Source organism: Equus przewalskii, chromosome 6 (assembly GCF_037783145.1).
Source record: "Equus przewalskii isolate Varuska chromosome 6, EquPr2, whole genome shotgun sequence".
NCBI classification, from domain to species: Eukaryota; Metazoa; Chordata; class Mammalia; order Perissodactyla; family Equidae; genus Equus; species Equus przewalskii.
In genome coordinates this window covers 71,495,433-71,519,000 of record NC_091836.1, presented here as the reverse complement: position 1 = coordinate 71,519,000, position 23,568 = coordinate 71,495,433, and the positions used below count along the sequence as shown (strand labels likewise).

Below are 23,568 nucleotides of genomic sequence, written 5' to 3'. Positions count from 1 at the left end.
GCAGACTGGAGGACGAGTTATGCGGTTTCTGCAGGGACCTGGAGACACTGTTGGGTGTGTGGAAGGGGCTCTTAGTCATTATATTTATCTAGTCTGGAAGGCCCCACAGAGCCCTCTCCACATCCTAGGCTTTGCTTCAGCTGAGTTAAGCCAATGCATGTTTGAAATAGAGGAAGAAGCTCGCCAGGACTGACCCAGACACAGGTTCAATTCAGCGAAGTGAAAGTTCCCTCCCAGATTAAAGGAGATCCTCCAACAGCAGCCCAGCAGTTGGCAGCAGTGGGAGTAGGGCTGGAGGCCTGCGCCTTTAAGGAGCCAGGGGGGCGGAGGGGCGGGGCAGGAAGCGGACTCCCAGGAGACGCCGCCACCGGCTAGGTCTTTTTTTGGGAAGGGGCGGGCTGGACCCCCCTCTGGGCCCCGCCCCCTTCCCGGCGGTCCAGTCCTGCTCCTCGGCGCGCGCCCGATCCAGGGGGCTCCGGGCTCGGCGTCCCGCCCACAAAGGCTCAAGTTTGTTGACCTGGAGGGAGTAGCTGGGGCGGGGGCGGGTGCTAATAATACCGGTTCGTTCCGCCGCCGCGCTTTACAGTTTACACAGCTGTCACCTTCGTTACTCCTTAATTAATAACAAAAATAGCCGCCGTTCAGGAGCGCCTACTGGATGCCAGGCCCTGTGCCGAGAGCTTTACAAGCACAGTCCCATTGTGCTTAAGCACATAACATTATCCCCATTTTCTGGAGCGGGAAGGCGAGGCTCGGAGAGGTGCGGTGACTTGTCCGAGGTCTCTCGGCCGGTCGGCCGGTCCGGGATCGAGGCGGGGGGCCGGGTGAGGCGAGGCGCGGGTGCAACCCCCGGCTCCACGGAGAGCCGCGGGGGCGGAGCGGCGGGCGGGGCGGAAGGCGAGGGGGGTGCGGCGGCAGAGGATGGCCATCTTAAGTGGCCGCTGAGAGTTCAGGGCTGCTTCCCGGGGGAAGGGGGCACCGGAGCAGCCCAGGAGGTGGGGGTCTGCGCGCAGCGGCCGCGGCTCTGGGGAGAGATCGGGGGCCCGAGGGTTTGAGGGAACTTTTTTCTAGATGGGCAAGGGGAGGCCTGGTCTCGGATTGCTGAACCCCTCAAGGCCCTGGCCTACGAGTATGGGGGATGGTGCCAGGGAACTTGGCCGAGAGGGGGAAGGGCTCTGCCCGGGCTCCGAGGGGCTGCCAGGGACAGTGCGTGGGGGTTCGAGGGCACTGGACCTCGTCTGGGGGTTTGTGGGGGAATCCAATCTCTGTGGAGGGGATACCCCCGTGGCATTTGTCGGGGGCTGGACCCAGTGGAGTTTGGGGGTTCAGGTCTAAGAGGCAACTGGATTTCACGGGAGTTGGAGGTCCGGGTCGCTTGGATGATGAGGAGAGGAATTCGCGGGGGGGGGGGGGGTTCATCATGGGATCCTTCGTGGATTTGAGGAACTCGATCCTTGCCAGGCTTTAGGGGGGCCAAGTGGAAAGGATTTCTGGTGGAATCAGACATTTATGGGAGTTTGGGGGGGGGGGTTCATCGTTGCGAGTGTTGAAGGGGGTAAATTCTCCCGGGAGGGGGACGGGATCCCGAAGTCCCGGGGCGCAGGATGGAGAGATTTGGCCTTCGATGGGGGGCGGGGGTGGAGGTTGGGGGCTGGATCACCTCGAGGTGGTGATGGCGGGGCAGGATCACTGTGGGGTTTTGGAGGCCGGTTAATCCTGGAGTTTGGAAGGTCCCGGGCCCTTCGGCAATGCGGAGGACATCATCCCCACGGGGAAGGGGTTGGGGCAGAGGCGGTCCCGGCCGTGGGCCGAGCGGAGGGGAAGGGGCCGGCCGCCTGCTCTGCGCTCTGCTCCTGCCCCTCCCCCGCCGCCTCTGAACAAACTTTTCTTTCTCTTCAAGTTGAGGCCGGCACTGCAGGCGGCGGCGGCTGCGCGGCGAACGAGGCGGCTTGCGCGGCGGAGCGAGGAGCGCCGATCCCCGGCTCCGTCCGGCCCGTGGATCCTCAGGCCCGCAACCCGGGCTCGGGCCCGGCCCCGGCCCCAGCCTCAGCCCCGAGCGTCCCGGGGCGGATGGCGCGGGGCAGTGGGCACGGGCGGCGCTGAGCCCTGCGCGGGCCATGGCTTCGGCGTGCGGGGCACTGGTCCCGGGGGTCGCCGGGCCGGGGGGCGCCCTGGGCAGCCCAGCCCCCGCCTGGTACCACCGCGACCTGAGCCGCGCTGCCGCAGAGGAGCTGCTGGCCCGGGCAGGCCGCGATGGCAGCTTCCTGGTCCGAGACAGCGAGAGCGTGGCGGGAGCCTTCGCGCTCTGCGTCTTGTGAGTGGGGCTGGGGCTCCCGGCGGGCAGGGACACGGCCCGGGGTTCCTTGAGTGTATGGGGAGGGCCTGGAACAGTGGGACGCCAGCGCCCCCCAGAGTGGGGGCCTTGGCCTTATGCTGGAGCTGAGGAAGGATGGTGGGGGTACTTCCTTCTTGCTGTGTGCCTCGGGGCACTTTCTGGGGCTTTGAGGGCAGAGTATGTGGGGTCCTGCCGCCCAGGGTATCTGTGATGGGGAAAAATGCAGGGAGTCTCTGGCAGACCCCCTCAGCCACCCTCCAGGGAGAAGGGGCCAGAGGGATGAGGATGTACATTCCACGGCTGTGTCCAGTTCTGTTTATATAGCGATTGGGTTTCTAAGTGGGCATTGGGGCCAGAGGGCCCGATGGGGGTGTGTGAGGATGCCCAGCAGCTTCCTTAGGGGGCTTTTCTGTGCCTTCAGGACTGAGGTTGGGGCCCGCCTGGCTGTATATGGCCGGGGCTGGGGGGCAGGGTGGTGTTGAGAAGAAGGGAGTGAGGCTGTATGGGGCCATGTTATTATTTCATGAATCAGTGAGTGCACTGTGCACCCTGGTTCTGCGCTGAGCCCTGGGTATCCCGGCTGCCCTTGCCTTGAGCCTTGGGTGCTGAGTATGGGGCTAGACTTGACAGCTCTGAGTGGGCCTAGTCCTGTGCCTGTACCCATCAGCCGTGTGTGGGGTTGGGTGAGTTGCACTTTCAGTTTTGGAGTCTTCTCCCTGAGCTGTCCCCAGAGCCCTAAGGTCCAGCACTGGGTGGGCTCCTGCAGGCCGCCAGAGTGGGAGATAGTGAGTGGGAAGTAGCAGGGGCTGCTTTCTTTAGGTCTAGCTGTGTACCTCTTTAGCGGGGTGAACCCTCACATCTCCATCCCTGTCCCTTTGCCCTCGATTCTCCTCACATCTTTGGGGGTACATTGGCCTCGGCCAGTGTTTCTCAATTGTGGTTGATTTTACCCCTCAGGGGACATTTGGCAACGTCTGGAGACATTTTTGGTTGTCACAACTGGGATGGTGCTACTGGCATCTGGCTTACTGGCTACTGGGTGGAAGCCAGGGATGCTGCTAAACATCATACAATGCACAGGACAGTCCCTCACGACAAAGAATTATGTGGTCCAAAATGTCAGTGGTGCTGAGGTTGAGAAACCCCGGCCTAGGCAGTGGACCTGGAAAGGAAGGGGCTCTCTAAGTCTCAGCTTATGCCCCACATCTGAGGCCCAGAAAAGGCGACTAGAGAGGGGACAGTCTAGGCAGATGAATATCCTAGAGTCCTGCCTCCCAGCACCCTCTGAGGCATACCCCCTAATGAGGGAGGGGAGGGAGGCAGGTGCTGGGTCAGCTGTTGAGTGGGAGGGGGACAGCTGGGCCTGTGTCTGGGTGAGGACATTATTGTCCTAAGAGGGAAAAATCCTGGCTCCATTGCCAGGGAGGGGCTGGGTGGGGTGAGGGTCTGTCTGTGTGTAGGGGCTTCAGCTTTACCAGCTGACTGTCGCTGCTCCCTGCATCTCAGGGGCCTGGGGGTGGGGGATCAGAAACCTACTTGCTTACCTGAAAACACACCCACATGTGCACAGGAAACATTTAGGACACACCCCTGCCCAACAGGCGCAGGCAATCCAACCAGCAGGTCAGGATACAGGCCCTGGCCTCTGCCCTGGCTTTAAATTCCAGCTCTGCCTCTTGCTCCATGACCTTAGGCAAATCACTTTTCTTCTTTGAGCCTCAGTTTCCTCTTTTGGAGAATGGGCATAATATCTGCCTCAAACTGTGAGGGTTAAATGAGATTACGTCTGTAGGATGCTGAGTACCTGGCCTGTCACAGAGACAGGGATCAGTTAATGGGAGGTTATTATTCTTATAAACACAGACTCACAGTCCACAAACACACCCAGTCACACACACACACCCATATGACTTGTGCCCAGTTGGTAGCCAGGAGAACCCCCAAAGGGGGCCTACATGAGGGGAGGGGATGGCTCTGTGGCCAAGGTATAGGGTCTCTTCAAATAGGCATTTGGTCCTCTGGTGCCAACACCCCGCTCCTGCCCAACACACACACATGGGCCCAGTGACTCCCTTGGGCCTACCCTGAGGTGCGGCTGCAGAGGGCGTCCTCCACCCCTGAGTGTGGCCTTTGCCAGCCAAGCCTGGCTCAGCTGTCACCTGCTCAGCTGTTGCTGCCATCTGTCAACACCCCTCTTGCCCCTCCTCAGCTTGGGGCTCCAAGAGGCGTGGGTGTCCCATAGGAGGCCCCCTCAGGTCATCTCAATTTTCTGGTGTCTGGGGAAGGGAGGAGAGAGCCCTTGGGTGGTACCCCTACCCTCCCCAGCGAAACTGCCCCTCACACACCTGACTCCAGCAGAGCCGGCCACCAACGTGAACACGGACAGCAGGCACACACGTGTGTTAGGACGCAGCCTATGCGCACACACACAGGTTACCCAGGCTTCTGAGGACTCTCACTCTGGCAGGGACCCAAACTGGTACCACAGCCCAGCGAGGCTGTTTAGACAGCTGTGGAGGCCACAAAAGAACGGCCTGTTGCTTCCCGGGCCCTGTGGCGGATGCGGAGGCTATGTAGGACTGGGTGGAGGGTGAGAGGGGTCTGCTCATTCCTGCTCTGGTTGGTGACACCGGCAGGAAAGAAGTAGACTGGCCCTGTCATTAACCCTGTGCAGCCTGGGCAAATGGATTTAGGGAAACCAAAGTGAAGGGGCTGGGGCAGGAGGAGGGGTGCCTTGGGGCTTAGATCGCAGCCTGGGGGTGACAGGTTCTGACCCACTGCCTTGCTGTCAGGTATCAGAAGCACGTGCACACATATCGAATTCTACCTGATGGAGACGACTTCCTGGCTGTGCAGGTAGGAGCTTGGACCCTCACCTCCGACCTTGATTCCAGCCTGTGGCTTGGGACCAGCTGGCTGACCCTCCTCCCACCCCTGCTGGCCCGCAGACCTCACAGGGTGTGCCTGTGCGCCGCTTCCAGACCCTGGGCGAGCTCATTGGCCTGTATGCCCAGCCCAACCAGGGCCTTGTGTGCGCCCTGCTGCTGCCTGTGGAGCGGGAGCGAGAGCCGGACCTGCCGGATGACCGCGATGCCTCAGGTGCGGCCCGGGGTGCAGTGTGCACATGCCTTCTCTGCCCTCATCCCTGGACACTACTTGCTTTTTCCCATCCCGTCTTCTCAACCCGCATCCTCTAGAGCCCCCTGCCCCAAACCACAATGCCAGGGCCCTTTACCCCCTTCCATGGCATGGCGTGCCCCCGTGCTTCACTGAGGGTGGGATGCTCAAACTGCTGTACCACTGACCCCTGTCCACAGATGGGGAGGATGAGAAGCCCCCGCTGCCCCCGCGCTCTGGTTCCACCAGCATTTCTGCCCCCATGGGGCCCAGCAGCCCCCCGCCAGCCCCTGAGACCCCCACAACTCCAGCTGCTGAGAGGTGAGACCTCCCAACCCCCTCCCCTGAGCAGGAAGTCCCTTTCTCCTCTGAGAACTGTGCCCTCACCAAAGGCGGGGAGACCTTCTAAGCCCTGATGCCACCCCCAGGGACCCCCATTCCGTCTCAGCTCCAGCAGCAGATACCCTGATCCACAGCGCTCTGACTGTCACCTGTACCATCTCCTCTAGGGATGGGGTGGGGGTGCTGGGACAGGATCAGCCGGGCCTGTACTGACTTCTTAACCCCTCCCTGAAGTGCTCCGAATGGGCTGAGCACTGTCTCGCACGAGTACCTGAAGGGTAGCTACGGGCTGGACCTGGAGGCTGTGCGGGGTGGAGCCAGCAACCTGCCCCACCTCACCCGCACTCTCGCCACCTCATGCCGGAGGCTGCACAGGTACCTACCTGGGACATCCAACACCATGCACTGCACCCTTACCTCTCACCTGTCCTCACCTGCTCCCTTGTTGCACAAATGTCCTGACCTCTGACCTCTGGCCCCGAACAGGGAACCAGCTGTTGCCTCCTGACTTTTCCTCACCTGAACCCTTGTATCCTCATGATGGAGGCTGAAGCTACACACTCAGCCCCCCTTCCCTGTACTTGGGTCGGGGTGGGGAGTTCTTCTGACCTGATGTCTCCCCTAGTGAGGTGGACAAGGTTCTGTCGGGCCTGGAGATCCTGTCCAAGGTGTTTGACCAGCAGAGCTCACCCATGGTGACTCGCCTTTTGCAGCAGCAGGTGGGATTCTGGGGAGACCTCTGGGGGGTGGGGGAGGCCTCCTGCCTGGTGGCCTCATGTACAAGCCTCATTCTTTCCCCCCAGCAGACCCCACCACAGACTGGGGAGCAGGAACTAGAGAGCCTGGTGCTGAAGCTGTCAGTGCTGAAGGACTTCCTGTCAGGCATCCAGAAGAAGGTGGTCTGACCCCTGACCCACCAGTCCACTGACCCCAACATCAACCGTGCCCCTCCCAGCTCCAGCCCTCAGCATGTCCCCTAACCTTGCCTGCCCTTGCCCCTGCAGGCCCTGAAGGCCTTGCAGGACATGAGCTCCACCACGCCCCCCGCTCCGCTGCAGCCGTCCATCCGTAAGGCCAAGACCATCCCCGTGCAGGCCTTTGAGGTACGTGGCCGGGGGTGCCAGGTGGGGCCTCATGGGGCAAAGGGTGAATGGAGGTGAACGGGGTGCTGCCTGCCCTCAGGTCTTTTCAGCAGCCTCCCCACCTCCTGGCCTGCAGGTGAAGCTGGATGTGACCCTGGGTGACCTGACCAAGATTGGAAAGTCACAGAAGTTCACGCTGAGCGTGGATGTGGAGGGCGGGCGGCTGGTGCTGCTGCGGAGACAGCGGGACTCGCAGGAGGACTGGACAACCTTCACGCACGACCGCAGTGAGCCAGGGCCTGACCTGGGGGTGGGGAGGCAGGGCAGCCCTGGGTCTTGGTATGGGCTGGTGTGATCCATCCATCCTCTAGTCCGTCAGCTCATTAAGTCCCAGCGGGTCCAGAACAAGCTGGGTGTCGTGTTTGAGAAGGAGAAGGACCGGACACAGCGCAAGGACTTCATCTTCGTCAGTGCCCGGGTGAGCAGCGGGTTGGCCTAGGCCATTGGGGGCTTCAGAGAAGGGAGGGAACACAGGATGTAGGCATGTCATCCCTCCTGGCAGGAGTGGGTCTGACAGGGCAGAGAGTATGTATATTGAGAGTGGGGGTGCCTAAGGGTAGATTCAGATATTCAGTCAATGAACATTTATTGAGCCCCTGTTATATGCTTAGGTAGTGGGGATATAGTGGTGAACCAGACAGGCATGACCCTCCCCTCACGGTCCCTGCCACCTAGCAGGATATCCCTGTGGAAGGGGGGTTTCCCTGACTGGCCGCTGTCCCCTTAGAAGCGGGAGGCCTTCTGCCAGCTGTTGCAGCTCATGAAGAACAAGCACTCCAAGCAGGACGAGCCCGACATGATCTCTGTCTTCATAGGCACCTGGAACATGGGTCAGGCCTGGGGTGGGCACGGGCTGGGGTGGGAGAGAGGAATGGCCCCAGGGCAAGGCCCTGACCATGCCCCATCCCCTCCACCTCCAGGAAGTGTGCCGCCTCCGAAAAATGTGACATCTTGGTTCACGTCAAAGGGTCTAGGGAAGACCCTGGACGAGGTCACGGTGACCATACCCCATGACATCTATGTTTTTGGGACCCAGGAGAACTCGGTGGGCGACCGTGAGTGGCTGGACCTGCTACGCGGGGGCCTCAAGGAGCTCACAGATCTGGATTACCGCCCGGTGAGGAGGGGTCATCTTGTCCAGTCCCGTCTCTGCACACACCAACCCAGACTACCCTGCTTGACCTCATGGGCGACCCTGGAGACTACCGCTTGACTGGCTCTCCATCTGGTGCCTGGCCATATCCTTTAGGAGAGCTAACCTGAATCCTTCATGCTTTGGGAGGGTCCCTCAGGAAAAAGGGGTAGCGGGCCTTCCTCTCCTGGGAGTGCCAGAACAGTCTACAGTATGGGCTGGGGGGAATGCAGACAGTGGCCCCAGCCCGGAGCAGGGGTGACCCCACACCCTCTACTCAGATTGCCATGCAGTCATTGTGGAACATCAAGGTGGCTGTGCTCGTCAAGCCTGAGCATGAGAACCGCATCAGCCACGTCAGTACGTCCAGTGTGAAGACTGGCATTGCCAACACCCTGGGTGAGCAGGGCAGGCTGGGTCCCTCTTACCACACCTGCTTCCTTTCCAGTCTAGGGTCTCCCTCTTTTGGGTGGTCTCAGCTTTTCCATATATAGAACCCTTTAAACTTTGTAAAGCATGTTCATATTCTAAATCTCTTCCAGCCCCACCAGGAAGGCAGGGCCAGGATAATTACCTACCTTTCATAGATGAGAAAACTCAGGCCCAGAGTGGTTAAGTGATCTGTCTGAGGTCACTTAGCTAGTAAGTGGTGGAGCCTGGCATAGTGCCCTAGGCTCCTGGTCTCTTGGCCAGTGCTCCCCCAGGATAGATTCCGCTCATCCTTTCAGCTTCACTCTTGGGATCCCCTGTGACCTCCAGGGGCTCTGCTCACACTTGCAGACAGACTGAGGCCATCCAGATGGACCACGTGTGCCCCACGTAGCCCCCCAGGGAACTATGGGGGTGTGTTGTTGGGTGGCGGTGTTATGTGGGTGTGTATTCAGAGGCCTGCCTGCTTCCTGGCATCTGGGGGGTTAGAGGGATCTTCCCACTGCTGCTTTGACGGGCAGAGGGGAGAGTTGGGAGCCCTCTGAGGGTGACTCAGGCCTTCCTCTCTTGCTTGCCCTGACAGGAAACAAGGGGGCCGTGGGCGTCTCCTTCATGTTCAATGGCACCTCATTTGGCTTTGTGAATTGCCACCTCACCTCGGGAAATGAGAAGACCGCCCGGTGAGGGTCTCTTTGCCCTCATCCCACTTCACCTGAGACCTCTTCCCTTTCCCATATCCCAGTCCATGACCCTCCTACATCTCAGTGCTCAGGGATCCCCTCCTCCTTTATTCCAACTCAAGAGCCCTTTGTCTGTCCTTGACCTTGATCTTGTCCCCAGATCCTTCTTCTCTCCCCAGGGACCCTGATCCCTGCCCTATCCCTGACCCCAGAGACTTCTTACCTTTACACCTGTCATTGACTCCTGACCCTGGGGACCTCCCCCTATGCCCACCATAGGCGGAACCAGAACTACCTGGACATCCTGCGGCTGCTCTCGCTGGGCGACCGGCAGCTCAGTGCCTTTGACATCTCTCTGCGTTTCACTCACCTCTTCTGGTTTGGGGACCTCAACTACCGTCTGGACATGGATATCCAGGTGCAAACAGGGCCTGGTGGGTGGCTGGTACAGAGGCTGGGCTGGGGGCCAGATGGGCTTCCACCTCTGGCCCTGGCTCAGAGGGAAAGTCTCCAACCTTTGTGTCCCCACCCCAGGAGATCCTGAACTACATTAGCAGGAAGGAGTTTGAGCCCCTGCTCAGGGTGGACCAGCTCAACTTGGAGCGGGAAAAGCACAAGGTCTTCCTTCGATTCAGTGAGTGTGGGCCCAGTGGGAGGTCTCGGAGGGCTGGGGTCCTTGTGGTATCCCTGGTGTTCAGGGCCCTGACTCCCTGTCCTCTGCCTTCCCTAGGTGAGGAGGAGATCTCCTTCCCACCCACCTACCGCTACGAGCGGGGTTCCCGGGACACGTATGCCTGGCATAAGCAGAAGCCAACTGGGGTGAGTGAAGAGAACAGGTGGGCCTCGGGAGACCCCCAGGGCTTCACTGAATCCAGTGTGTGTAGGGTCAAGGGTCTGGGCCTCTGCAGTTACTGCTCCAGCTTCTCTGGCCACTCTGAGGCCTTGGGGGTGATCCTGGGTGCTGTGAGGAGCCAGGGAGGGAGGTGGGCACTGGAGCCCAGTGTGGTGGGAGCGTAGGGCCTCATCAGCTCTGGGGTAGGGCTCATCTGAGCAACCCCAGCTATTAGCTCTGACCATGCTCCATCCCCGCCCCAGGTCCGGACCAACGTGCCTTCGTGGTGTGACCGGATTCTCTGGAAATCCTACCCTGAGACCCACATCATCTGCAATTCCTATGGTCAGAGCCTCCTGGACAGGGTGACGGGCAGTCCTGGGTGGTGCTGCCCTGACTCTGCCCCAGCTTTGGGAAGTGGGAGCAGGGAGTAAAGAGCTTGCCCCTGAGCCCCCATTCCTGCCCCCCTCCCCAGGTTGCACTGATGACATCGTCACCAGCGACCACTCTCCCGTGTTTGGGACATTTGAGGTGGGAGTTACCTCTCAGTTCATCTCTAAGAAAGGTGACTATTCTGGATGAGCTTATGGGTCTGGCATACGTCTGGGTGGGCACAGGTGGTGGCCTGGGGATGTGCAGGGGTTTGAACATAGCTAACTGTGTGTGTGTTTGGGTATGTACACGTATGTGCAGGAATGTTTCCGAATAAGTGATGTGTGAGAGTGTCTGTGTGCCTGGGTCATCTTGAGAGGTGCATGTCCGTGTGTGTGTGCGTGTAAGTGTCAACATGTATGTGTCTGCCTGGGCCACGTGTGTACCCCTGAGTGGCAGTGTGGTGGATTGTTGGTGGGCACTCTGGTCCCCAGCCCCTCCTTAGATGGTCTCTCATTCTGTCTGCCCCAAGCCAGGTCTGGGCTTTGGGGTCTCCTTATTGTAGCTTGGGACTGGGGAGGCCCCTCCTGGCCTACCTTCCTGCTCTGCCACAGCCCCTGACTTCCTGTCCCAGGGCTCAGTCTTTCTGTCCTGCTCCTCCTGTCACCCTCTCAGCCCTCCTGTCTGCCTTCCTCCCTTTGCCCCCCCAGGGCTTTCAAAGACTTCGGACCAGGCCTACATCGAGTTTGAGAGCATCGAGGCCATTGTGAAGACGGCCAGCCGCACGAAGTTCTTCATTGAGTTCTACTCCACCTGCCTGGAGGGTCAGAGGCGGGGCCCCAGGACTGGGTGTGGGCCAAGGGGGATGGGAGGCCAGAGGTGCCCAGAACAGTCAGCCCCCTAGTTAGGGGGAAGGGAAACCGGGAGGTGGCACTCAGTTGGGTGTCCCCCACCCCCACCCCAACCCCAGAGTACAAGAAGAGCTTCGAGAATGATGCCCAGAGCAGTGACAACATCAACTTCCTCAAGGTGCAGTGGTCCTCGCGCCAGCTGCCCACGGTAAGGCTGCCGGCAGGGCCTGGGCTTGCGGGTGAGGGCGCAGAGAGATGTGGCAGAGGCGTTTGCGAGCCTGCCTGGGAGTGAGTGTATGTGAGTGTATGTGAGGGGGCTGGGCATGAGTGAGGGTGAGGGCATGTGCTTTATTTGGGGGTGTGGGACCAAGTTACAGTTTGTTCATTCATTCATTCATTCAGTAAATACTTCTTGAGCCTTTGCTAAATGTCAGGTCCTGTGTTGGCCACTGAGGATGCATAAAATTAATTAGTTACAATGCTAAGTGCTATGAAGGCCCATGCAGGGCTGTGTCTTCTACATTAAGGATTTGGGATCTTTCCCTAAGAGTTGAGTGGGAGGGGCTGGCCTGGTGGCTTAGTGGTTAAGTTCACATGTTCTGCTTCAGTGGCCGGGGGTTCACAGGTTTGGATCCTTGGCATGGACCTGGCACCACTTATCAAGCCATGCTGTGGCAGGCCTTCCACATATAAAATAGAGGAAGATGGGCACAGATATTAGCCCAGGGCCAATCTTCCTCAGCAAAAAGGGGAGGATTGGTGGCAGATGTTAGCTCAGGGTTAATCTTCCTCAAAAAAAAAAAACGTTGAGTGAGAGTGAGCATGGACAAGCCTCAGGGTGGGGGTGTGGTGTCAGGGGCAGGAGGGGGTGGATGAGGCTTTGTTCTTGACTGGGCCACTCCGCTCCCCAGCTCAAGCCGATTCTGGCTGACATTGAGTACCTGCAGGACCAGCACCTCCTGCTCACAGTCAAGTCCATGGACGGCTATGAATCCTATGGTGAGGAGTGAGGGGTGCCAGGGACACAGGAAGCCAGACAGCACCCAAGAAAGGTTTGGTAATCTGCTGGTCCGCCTGTCTGCCCTTCAGGGGAGTGTGTGGTGGCGCTCAAGTCCATGATTGGCAGCACAGCTCAGCAGTTCCTGACCTTCCTGTCCCACCGCGGCGAGGAGACAGGCAACATCCGCGGCTCCATGAAGGTGCGGGTGCCCACAGAGCGCCTGGGCACCCGTGAGCGACTCTACGGTGGGGGCTCCACTGGGAGGAGTGTAGGGCATGAGAGGGGGTGGCGTGGGCAGGTCACAAAGGGGAGGACCGGGGGTGCAGGGAGGGCAAGTTAGAATCTCTTGGAATATTTGGAAGTTCTGCAGCCAGGGCTGGGAGGGGGCCTGCCCTGAGGAATATCTGGGAAGGGGCTGGCAGGCCCAGTGGTGTCTGTGGGATCCAGGAGCCCAGGTCCCCTGTGAGACTCCTTTCCCTTCCTCCCCCAGAGTGGATCAGCATTGATAAGGATGAGGCGGGAGCAAAGAGCAAAGCCCCCTCTGTGTCCCGAGGCAGCCAGGAGCCCAGGTGAGCTGGAGCCGTGTTGGGAGTCAGGTGAAGGGGTTCCTGGGGGCTTTTGGTTGACCCCTACTTCATTTCTCCTCCTGTGTGCACCCTGGCAGGTCAGGGAGCCGCAAGCCAGCCCCTGCAGAGGCCTCCTGCCCGCTGTCCAAATTATTTGAAGAAACAGAGAAACCACCACCAACTGGGAGACCCCCAGCCCCACCTCGAGCTGCTCCCCGGGAGGAGCCCTTGACCCCTAGGTAAGAGAAGGAACCTGTCATACCCCCACTTTACCCATCGCTGTGCTTGGCTTTCAGGGCCAGCCTGGGGATCCTCTGCTGCTTGGGTGCTCTGCCCCCGAAGGGCTGGATGTGCCGGGAACCTGTGCCCGTGGCCACTCTGGCCAGCCAGGCCTCCCTTAGGTGTGGTTCCCTGAGTCAAAGGGAGCACAGTCAGCCTTTCCTCTCAATTCTGCCTTAAAAAATAGAAATAGTTTCTGCAGCAGCTCCCTCCATGTAAACAGACTTAGCCAGAGCCTTCCATCTGGAGAAGGCACTCGCCTCAGCACGCGAGTCCCCTGGGTGCGATGGAACACTGTCCTACAAGATGCCCCACTGGAAATGGCTTTGTGGCCAAGGGAGTTTGGGAAATAGTTCTGGCTACATTCTTTTCTTAGATATTCCCAGTGCACTTCAATATTAGCAAAAGCTCTGGGCCTGTGGACAGGAAGGAAACCGTTTTTCAACTCAGTTGAATATAGTTTCCCAAACTTAATGGGCCAGGAAACTTCTCTTCCACACAATAACTATTAATATCCTGGGGAACTAGTGTTCTGTGCCTCATACTTTGGGAAAGAGGGGCTCGCTTTCTAATTATCTCCAGTTGTCGCTGGAACTGAATGAAGACTCCTCAGTGCTGTGTGGGGCATTTCACTCATCTTCAGCTGTGAGCAGTTACCTCGGTTTTATCCCCAGGCTTGAGTAAACCTAACCTGAATCCCTGAGGAAGATTCCGCAGTAGCTGGGCCTCGATGCCTCTGGAGGCTTTCGAGATCGCGCGGATGGTCGTTCTCATTAAAGGCCTTATTGCCCTGCCTCTGGCACTTGTTTTCACCTTTAAACTCAGGCTTCACAGTTACAGAGAGTCATAAGATCGGAGAATCTTAGCAAGTGAGGCAAGGAAGTTGAGGGGCTATCCGTTCAACTCCCCCATTCCCCGGATTCGAGAGATGAGGACACCGAGGGCCAGAGGGGGAAAGTGATGTGCTTACTTTGCGCAAGTCCAGGACCAGGGGCCCACATCTCCTGACTCCCAGTCCAGTTCTCCTTCCAGCGCACCGACTGCCTGTGCTTTGGGTTTCTGGGTCCTGACTTAGTTATCCCGTTCCCAAACCCAGGTTGAAGCCGGAGGGGGCTCCAGAGCCAGAAGGGGTGGCGGCCCCCCCACCCAAGAACAGCTTCAATAACCCTGCCTACTATGTCCTTGAAGGAGTCCCACACCAGCTGCTGCCCCTGGAGCCACCCTCATCTGCCAGGGCCCCTGTCCCACCTGCCACCAAGAACAAAGTGGCCATCACAGTGCCTGCTCCACAGCTTGGGCGCCACCGGCCCCCCCGTGTGGGAGAGGGGAGCTCATCAGATGAGGAGTCTGGGGGCACACTGCCTCCTCCAGACTTTCCACCCCCACCACTGCCGGACTCAGCCATCTTCCTGCCCCCCAGCCTGGATCCTTTGCCAGGGCCAGTGGTCCGGGGCCGCAGTGGGGGTGAGGCCCGTGTTCCACCACCTCCCAAGGCCCATCCGAGACCCCCACTCCCCCCAGGCCCCTCGCCCACCAGCACTTTCCTGGGGGAGGTAGCCAGTGGGGATGATCGCTCCTGCTCAGTGCTGCAGATGGCCAAGACACTGAGTGAGGTGGACTACGCTCCCGCTGGGTCTGGCCGCTCAGTGCTCCTGCCAGGCCCTCTGGAGCTGCAGCCACCCCGGGGACTGCCCTCGGACTATGGCCGGCCTCTCAGTTTCCCACCACCCCGGATCCGAGAGAGCATCCAGGAGGATCTGGCAGAGGAGGTGTGTGGACCAGGGGTGGCTGGCTGTGTGTACCTGAGGTGTGTGCTTGCCCATGGACTGTGATATCCTTTTACTCCGCCATTCAACACTCAGTGGTGTCCCCTCTGCCCTGCGTTGGGCACTGGGAAGTTGGGGGACACATGAATCAGCCCCAGTCCTTGTCTCCCTCCCCCGCAGAGCATGTGGTAAATGTGGCTGTCGGCAGGTGCTTCTGTGTGTGGGGGCACCCTCAGTGCTCCCCGTGACATACCCTATTCCCTCAGGCTCCATGCCCGCAGGGCGGGCGGGCCGGCGGGCTGGGCGAGGCGGGCATGGGCGCCTGGTTGCGGGCCATCGGCTTGGAGCGCTATGAGGAGGGCCTGGTGCACAATGGCTGGGACGACCTGGAGTTTCTCAGGTGGGGGCGGGGCTGGAGGCGGATGGGGTGGGTCTGGCCCCGGGGGGCAGAACTACGGGCCCCCTCCCACCTCGCCCATTCCCAGCCTCTCTTACCCCTACAGCGACATCACTGAGGAGGATCTGGAGGAGGCTGGGGTGCAGGACCCGGCTCACAAGCGCCTCCTTCTGGACACGCTGCAGCTCAGCAAGTGATGGCCGTGGCTCAGCGAAGCTGTGAACTCAGCGCCCCTACGCCCCGCGAAGACCCAGCCATAGCCCCGGAGTTGAAAAGTTATGAGGGGCAGGGCAGTACCTCTCTGACTATTTATTGGGGATCTGCGTTCCCCACTGCCCAATCATTTGGAATGCCCTAGTTAGGACATCTTGCCCCTCGCCTCTTAGACCCAGGGTTCTGGAGGTCAGTTGCCGTGGTTACCACGGACCTTGGTTATTCTAGTGCTGTCCTCCCTTTCTGGACCCCTCTTCCCAGCGCCAGGGGTGCCCGTGGGGTCCATTTGGGTACGTCTGGGCCCCCACTTTCACCGCTGTTTCTGCTGCCCTCCACCGGCTTGAACCACAGCGGGAGGGGCTGAGCTAGGACCTTTCCCCGAGGCTCACTCAGGGGTTGTCCGTCCGGAAATGAAGGAATAGCCCGAGGACTGGGCTGGGTTTATTTAAGCTTCTCTGTGGGTTTAGGGAGGGCGGGCACTTTAATATTATCGGGGCCGGTTAGGGGTTGGGGGGGAGGATCTCTGCCGGAAACGGTTTGCTTAGTTCTGTCTCCTGGTCCACCCCGCCCGGCGCTGGGAATGCGCGGCAGCCGCGGTTCCTCGCTGGTTGCAAGGGGGACCCGGCTCTTGCAGGCAGCCTATCCCCATCCTGGTTGCTCAGGATTGCCCGCATGATGTCTTCAATAAATTAAGTTTTATTTGGATTGAGCAAAACTCACCTCAATAAATTACAAGTTTTTCAAAGGAAAAGAACAACAACCAAAAATCAGGAAAGAGGAAACCCCTCTGACCCGGTTCCCTGGCAGCTCCTCCACTCCACACGGGCCTACCCTCTGCACCAGACCCGCTGGGAATGGGAGGGGATAAGTGAGGGACAAATTGGCCGTGGTACCCTCAGGCTGCTGATTATCCCAGCGACCACTGGCCTTTGCAAGGGTGGGGTCAGTGCGGATGGGCCTGAGGGGTGGGGCAGCCGACTAGTCACCAAGGTGAGGGGTGACCCAGCCAGCTGCAGAGCCAGGGGAGGGGGCCCAGCTGTTCCTCCTTGAGGACTCACGTTCGAGCACTGTGTTACGGACAGGCGTTATTTGATCCCGGTTCCAAAGAAAGCCAAGCTAGAAGGGGCTTCGGGCTCTCCTGGAGGGGGTCCCAATGAAGAGCATCCCACTCTGCCGGGTGGGGGTGCGTGAGGACGAGTGTGGCCCTGACCTGGTCTCCAAAGCTGGGGAGGGCACACCTAGGGGTCAGACGCGGCGGGAAGTGGGGAGGGACGGGGACTTCTAGGCAGGCGGCCCGGCTGGGGAGGGACTGTCAGGTCCTCGAGAGGCGGGGGTCGTTTCTGGGGACACGCCTGGAGCCTCCAGAGTCCGGCGGCTAGAAGAGATTGGTCTTAAGGGCGGGGCCGGGCTTCCGGTGGAAGGAGGACAGAACCCCCGAGAAGGGCCCAGGCCCGGGTTCCGCCGGCTGCCAGGCTTTAAGCAGCTCGGCCGCGCCCGCGCCGGGCCCGCCGCCCCCTCCGCCCGCCACGCCGGCCCACAACGGGCCCTTGAGCGGCTGTGGCCCCGGCCCGGGCCCGGGCCCGGAGCCCAGGGCGGCGGGCAGCGGGCTGGGGCTTAGGCGCGGGCTGGCCAGGCTGGGCGCGGGCGGCGGCGGCAGCGACGCGGTGCTGTCGGGCGTGGGGCTGCACGTGGACTCCTTGGAGTCGTCGTCCTCCGACGAGCAGCGCGCCTCGCCCTTTTTGGCGCCCGCCGCGCCCGCCGCACCCTTCGCGCTGGCCGCGCGCTCCTGTTTGCGGAACTTGGCCCGGCGGTTCTGGAACCAGACCTGCGGGCACAAGGGCCGGTCAGCCCGGGGCAGCAGGGCGCGAGGGAGACCTCCGTCCGGAAGGGGCCGGATCAGGATTACTTCCAGCCTTCCGAGCGTTGGCCGCTCGGCCCTCCAGCACTCGGCTCGGTGCCCTTCTCGTCTCTCCGCTACTCTCTCCTCCTCTCCTCCACTTGCCCCTTCCTCCGGGATCTGCTCACCCGCGGTCCTCGCTGCCCCCCAGTGCTCCCGGTCTCCTGGAAGGGACTCCGCCTTTGCTCTCATCACCCAAAGCCCTGCCACCCGATTCCCGCGTACAAGCAACCCCGGGAGTTCCTCCTGGAGTGTCCTCCGGCGGTGGAGAGTGGGTTAGGGCACGAGGGAAACCTTTCGTCCAAGGTCTCCGGTAAAGGCAGGCAGCTGAACGTCTGTACTGGGGATTTGCAAGATAGACAACAGGGTCCGCCCTGGCCCGGCTCTCCTCGGCTCTGCGCCTGCCTCGGCCCGGACTTTCCAGGCTCAGGGGTTTCACGGCTGCAGCACTGGGGAGGGGACCTGGAGGCGCTGACTGGCTTTCTCCGACTCCTCGGCCTGGCTCAGTCCTGAGGCCTGGGGTTCCCCGTCTACCCACTTATTCTCCCTCCTAGCTTCCCAAGCATCACTCTGCATGCCCCAGCCCTACCTGGGAGACTGAGGGGAAATCGTGGGGCTGAACAGCTCAGTTCTCCCGAGGGCCTCAGGTCTGCCAAGTTCTGGCGCCGCCGCCTCTCCAGGCTCCTCGTCCTTTCCTGCCCGTAGACCCGAGTGCGCCCTGGCCCCTGGTCCTAGCTCTCTGCCTCCAGGTTGTGCCTGCCTGCCCGCCGCCCTGAGGCCCCTCTGTCCCGCGGCCCTCCAGGTGTCCGGCACTACTCTCCCTCCCCCTCCCCGCGCGCACACACTCCCGTACACACACGCGCAAACACGCACCTGCACGCGAGCCTCCGTGAGGTCGATCTTGAGCGCCAGCTCCTCGCGCGTGTATATGTCGGGGTAGTGGGTCTCGGCGAAGACGCGCTCTAGCTCCTTGAGCTGCGCGCTAGTGAACGTGGTGCGGATGCGCCGCTGCTTGCGCTTCTCGTGCAGGCCCGACGGCTCCGGGAAGAACTTGTAGGGCACTAGGGGTGTGTGCGGGAGGGAGGAGCAACGAGGGTGGGGGCGTGAGGCGCCGAGCTCAGCCCGCTGTGTCCTGCCCCTGAGGGGATCACTCACTGTCCCCTGCCCCTGGCCTGGCCCCTCGACTTGGTCCTCTCATCCTCAGATGGACCGTCTTCATTATGGCTCCACAGAGCCGGCAGAGGTGAAGGCGGACGGGGCGCAGGGAGACCTGGGGCCCAAGAACAGCAGCGAGGGAACCAGAATCTGATCCTCGGTCAAGATGCTGACCTGTCCTCAGGCCTCCGCTGTGTTCCCTCCACCTCCCGCCAGACCACGCTGCGCCTCCACAGTCCCCTCGGTTTGTCTCTTCAGTCAGTCTGCCGGCTTGACTTCATGTCCTGCTCTGTCCACTGGAGCCTCGGCTGTCTGTCAGGTCTCATGGGCCTTGGGAGTCTCCCCAGTAACCAGTCCTGGACCTCGGCTGGGCGACTGAGACTCCCCTGCCTGAGTCTACCTTCAGCCCTACGAGGATCTCTGCTGTGTATGGATTTGGCCCTCTCTACCCCACCATCTCTGTCCTCCCCAGGCCTCGATTCCTCAGCCCCATCTCACATCCCATTCTCCTCCAGGTGTGCTCCTCTCTTCTTCCTCATCTCTCTCCATCTGCATCTCTCTTCAACTTTTCCCTTCTGGACCATTCTCTTTGTGCCATTGGGAAGGGTTTTTATTTCTCTCCACCCAGTTTCCTCCATCTTCTCTTTGCCCTTCTTCCCCCTCCCAGGCACCTTTCTCTGTGTTCCAGCTCCCCCAAAGCCAGCCCCACCCCTCCCCCTCCCCCTCCCCCTCCCTGTCTCCCATCTACCCCATCCCAGTCCCACCTCCCTATAGAAAATGTTTCTGACGCTAACTCCCCATCTCTGTCTCCAACCCCTGTTTAGGTCTCCATATTCTCCAGGGGTCCTCAATATCCTTCATCTTTGTCCTATCTCCCTACTTCTCTATCTCCCCTAAGCCTTGCTTCCAACACCCCTTCCTAACTTCCTCATCTCTGTTTCTAATCTTCCTTGGTCCCCATCGTCCTTAATTCCTGTCCCCATCAGCTGGTTCTTCTCTCCATCTCCCTAACCCTGGGTCCCCATTTCTTCTTGGAAGACCCCCAGTCTTCCCGTCTCTGCTCACATCTCTCTGTACCTGTCCCCATCTCAGAATTCCATCTCTCTGGGGCCCATCTCCCCATTTCCTGTCTCCATCTCCCCAAGCCTCATGCACATCTAGTCCAGAGTACCTGATCTCTCCATCTCTGGTCCAATTTCCGCCTCCATCTCCCTGGTTCTCATTTCTCCAAATTTAGGTCCCTATCTTACCACCCCTCCCCACCCCTCAGGTGCCAATCTTCTACTTGGGTTCCCCTGTGTTCCCAGGAAGGAAGGAGATAAGGAGATTGGGTGGGGCAGCCTGGACTCTAATTGGAGGGATGGGGATGACTGAGAGGCTCCATGAGGTTGAGGGTTCAGATGGGGACTTGGATCAAGGGGCTGGGGAGGGTCATAGGAACTGCTTCTGGGTTCTGCAGAACTCTAGCTGGGAGAGTATCCGGGGGGAACGGGGAAATGAAAGCGGCTTAATAACCTGGGCACCCTTTTTTTCCAGCTACGGAATGGGTTTCAGTGGTGAAAGAGGGTTTGGGCACCGGTGGATGGGTCCACAACCTGGCAGGAGGGGCCTGATGGTGCTGGTGCTCTAGTAAGGTTCCCATCTGGGCAGCTCAGCTGTCACAGGGGTCCTTGTTCGAGTGGGGCATGAAGTGGGATGGGGATGATAAGGACGGGGGTCTGATTGGACTGAGCCGGGAGCGTCTCCCAAGGACACAGGGGATGGGGAGATTTGGTGGTCAGTCTTTGCAGGTGGGGAGGGGAGGGCCTGGTGAGGGGCCTGAGGCTGGACTGGGGATCTCTTTCCTTGACCCGAAGAGCACGGGATAGGGATATGGCAGCGAGAAAGAGGAATGGGAAGGATGAGCGGGTGGGGCTCAACTCTGCCTAGGGGAACCCCGTCTTACAAGGGGCACTGGGGGGTCCCGCGAGGCGTTGGAGGGTCTGGGGGATGGGCAGGGATGGTGGCGGCTGTGGGGGACAGTGTCACTCACTTGCCGAGTAGGGCAGGGGCTGAGGGTTCCGCAGAATTTGGAGGGAGGGTTGGGCCGGGGCTGGGCTCACCTGCTGAGTAGGGCGCAGGCTGGTGGTCGCGGAGAGCGCCAAGCGCGCAGTTGGAGGAGCCGAGCGCGGGGCAGGGTGGCCCGGCCGCGGGGAAGGCGGGCCGCAGGGGGCTGTATTGGAAGCCGCCGGGCTGGCTGCAGGCGCCGAAGTCGCCGTAGGCGGACGCCTCCATGGCCGCCACGCACGAGTCGTACGAATTGAGGTAGGAGTAGTCCATCGGCCCGGGGGGGCGGGAGCAGGGGCCTGGCCGGGCCGGGTGGAGGTCAGGGTCCTGGGCCGGGTCAGGGTCGGGATGGAGGTTCGAGCGCCAGGCGCCGAGGACCCGAGGCCAGCTCTGAGCGCCCGCTAGTCTGCCCGCCCCGTCGCGGCCGCCCTCCGCCCGGGTGCAACGCAAGTGCAGCCCAGCCCGGCCCGCGCGCCTTTAAACGCGCAGGACCCCGCGGAGGGGGCGGGGCGGGGCGAGCTCAGCGGGGCGGGGCCTGGGCTGCCAGGCCCCGCCCCCACCCACCCCCGACCCCCACTCCAAAGGGTCCCCGCTGCCCTCTTAGGGCTGCGAAGGTGCAGGCGGGGGCTGAGCGCCCCATCCCTAGAGTTCCCACCTGGTCCCAGTTCGAGCAGACCTTCCGTCTCTACGCAACGTGCCAGGCCGGAAGGTCCCGACCCCTTTCCCGGGCCTCCCCACCTGCGGCCTCAAAGAAGGGAGGGGAGACAGGCCCGGCGGCGCTCGTGGGAAGAAGTTAATTCAATTCTCCCTGATAACTGAGTTATTCTGATCCAGCCCCTCGGCCCCGCCCCCAGCGAGGTCCCATGCCTGCGGGGACCACGGAGGCGACCCAGGAGGGGGGATGGAGACCAGGACCAGAAAGAGACGGAGCCTAGGATGGATAAAGAGAGGAGACAGAGACGGAGACAGGGAGAGGAAGGGACAGAAACAGTGATGGAGAAAGGGACAAGAGCGTTTCAAGTACACAGATGGAGACAAGGATGAGACATGGACAAGAGAGATGGATGGAGATGAGGGCAAGAGGGAGAGAGGGACAGCAATGGAGACAACGGTGAAACGTGCAAGAGAAACGCAGGGATGGAGATAGGGACAAGGCAGAGACAGAGGAGACAAGGATGAGAAAGACAGACAGGGGACGGAGCAAGAGAGTGAGACAGACATGGGGTGAGACATGGACAGAAACAAGGATTGTGATGGAGATCAGGAGAGAGATGAGACGAAACAGGGCAGTGATAGTGAGACAGACACACATGGATGGAAAGTCTCAGAAAGACAAGGCCAGGGATAGACACAGCGGAGGAACAGAGGCTGAGAGGCAGAGAGAAAGAACCTTTGGAAAGCTGCGATCCAGGGTCCACAGCCCGAGTGCCCAAAAGGAGTGTGGTGGAGGCACCTGCGAGGCTGCCAAGGGGGCGGTCACAGGAGCCAAGGTCCCTCTATCCTGACTTGTTCTGAAGGCCACACGACCCTGCCCTGTGCCTTCAGGGCCTGGCCTGCCTCTCCCCTCCCCAAGGTTCCCCAGCTCAGTCCCCCTCCCCAGAGCCACTGGGTGTGACCCTCTGGTCCTCAGCACCCTCGGCACAGAGAGTGTGTGTGATGAATGTCAGGACTGAGGAATAATTGAGTGACCCTTCACTCTCCCTCAGCTTCTCACCTCTCTCCTCCAGAGGCCTTTTCTTTTCCAGGAAAACTACCTGGACTCAGTCTGGACCTGGCCACAGATGCAGCACTCCGCAACTCAGCCACCGGCCTCCACACAGTGGGACAACAGGACTCCACATCCTTTCCAGGAGAACAGAACAGAGAACTCTTCTGCCCTTCAGCTCACCTGAGGTGGATCAGGAGCTTCCTCACCCAGCCCCAAGCCTCCTCCACCCAGATCTTGGCAGGTCCTGCAGATGGGGGAGCGGAGACCCAGCAGGAAGCCAGGGGAGGGGCCCGCCCCTATTACCACCTGAAGTCCTGGGGGGCTGAGAGATGGGCTCCCAGAATACCTGCCCCCAATTTACCAGCACAGTGGGGAGCATGCCCACCCTCAGGTCACCCACTTCCCTGGTCACCCATTGTTTGCTTCACACAAGGACCACCTATCCCCAATTTCTGTAACTACTCCATGCCGGGGGGTTTCTTTGAGATGTTTTCACAAATTACTTTTTAGGTCTAAACTTCTAAAACTGACAGCAGAACTTCTTCAAAAAGTTCTCCCCACTGGTGTGTGAAGTGTGCCTCTTCCCGCTGACATATCCTCAGCAAGGAGCCCGTAGGATCTCAGAATTGGGAAATGGGACAGTACCGCCACTCTCCTTAGTCCTCCCATGGCTCCCCATTGCCCTCAGGTCAAATCCAAGCCCTCACTCTGGCCACATTGTCCTCCGTGCCAGTGCTCCAGCCTGCCTCCTCCCCACCTTGGCTTTCTTTGCAGCCCTGACACATGGATCTTTTAGTTCAGAGCTGTTCTGTCTGGCTGAAATGTTCATTCCAACCCCCCCACCCCCCCACTACCACCACCAACAGACCTGGTTGACTCCTGTTTATGCATCAGGTCTCAACTTGGACATCGCTGCTTCCTGGAAGCCTTCCCTGATACCCCTAGACTAGGGTGGGTGTCCTGTAGTAACTCCTCTCATTTGGTTACTCATATCACCTTGCTGAAGCATTTGCAATGAAGTGGAAGGTCTCAGGGCAGAACTCCGTCCTCTCATTGGTCACCTTCTTCCCAGCCCTACCACCGTGTCTAGCACATCACTCTGCACATGATAGGTCTTCCCAGATCTGTTTGTTGAATGAATTAGTGAAGGCTAACCTGAAATCTTTGTGTTGGGCTATCCTGCTCTTGTTTCCCAAGGAGGAGTCCTCACCCCCACTCCCACCCTCCACTCTCTGAAACAGGACCATTCTCCTCTCTTCCTCCCCTCACTCCACAGCGACAGGAGCCTTCCTCCCTCTGGGCCAACCTT

The 23,568-nt window shown here is 60.2% G+C and overlaps 2 protein-coding genes across 7 annotated transcripts; one reads left to right on the top strand and one right to left on the bottom strand.

Moving 5' to 3' along the window:
- The first annotated feature begins 338 nt into the window (after positions 1–338).
- On the top strand, positions 339–16,158 carry INPPL1 (inositol polyphosphate phosphatase like 1). Of its 5 annotated transcripts, none has more exons than XM_070625940.1 (29): positions 339–507; positions 1,901–2,314; positions 5,128–5,191; positions 5,284–5,434; positions 5,653–5,773; positions 6,029–6,169; positions 6,420–6,513; positions 6,601–6,690; positions 6,799–6,897; positions 7,013–7,163; positions 7,248–7,354; positions 7,664–7,766; positions 7,857–8,053; positions 8,350–8,467; positions 9,081–9,177; positions 9,457–9,595; positions 9,712–9,811; positions 9,908–9,996; positions 10,273–10,354; positions 10,485–10,574; positions 11,092–11,205; positions 11,352–11,440; positions 12,144–12,231; positions 12,322–12,477; positions 12,723–12,801; positions 12,897–13,037; positions 14,174–14,846; positions 15,110–15,243; positions 15,347–16,158. In XM_070625940.1, the coding sequence occupies exons 2-29, from the start codon at positions 2,118–2,120 to the stop codon at positions 15,435–15,437; spliced, it is 3,795 nt and encodes a 1,264-aa protein (XP_070482041.1). In that variant the 5' UTR covers positions 339–507; positions 1,901–2,117; the 3' UTR covers positions 15,438–16,158. The 5 variants fall into 5 exon arrangements, with proteins under 5 accessions (XP_070482041.1, XP_070482040.1, XP_070482044.1 ...); XM_070625939.1 differs by lacking the exon at positions 339–507 and adding an exon at positions 878–995; XM_070625943.1 differs by lacking the exon at positions 339–507 and having other exon boundaries at positions 1,905–2,314; positions 6,598–6,690.
- On the bottom strand, positions 16,130–20,982 carry PHOX2A (paired like homeobox 2A). Of its 2 annotated transcripts, none has more exons than XM_070625944.1 (3): positions 20,608–20,982; positions 18,224–18,411; positions 16,130–17,278 (listed from the first exon to the last, which is right to left on the bottom strand). In XM_070625944.1, exons 1-3 carry the CDS (start codon positions 20,822–20,824, stop codon positions 16,829–16,831), a joined length of 855 nt encoding a protein of 284 aa, XP_070482045.1. In that variant the 5' UTR covers positions 20,825–20,982; the 3' UTR covers positions 16,130–16,828. The 2 variants fall into 2 exon arrangements, with proteins under 2 accessions (XP_070482045.1, XP_070482046.1); XM_070625945.1 differs by having other exon boundaries at positions 16,134–17,328; positions 18,208–18,411.
- Between the last annotated feature and the right edge of the window lie 2,586 nt (positions 20,983–23,568).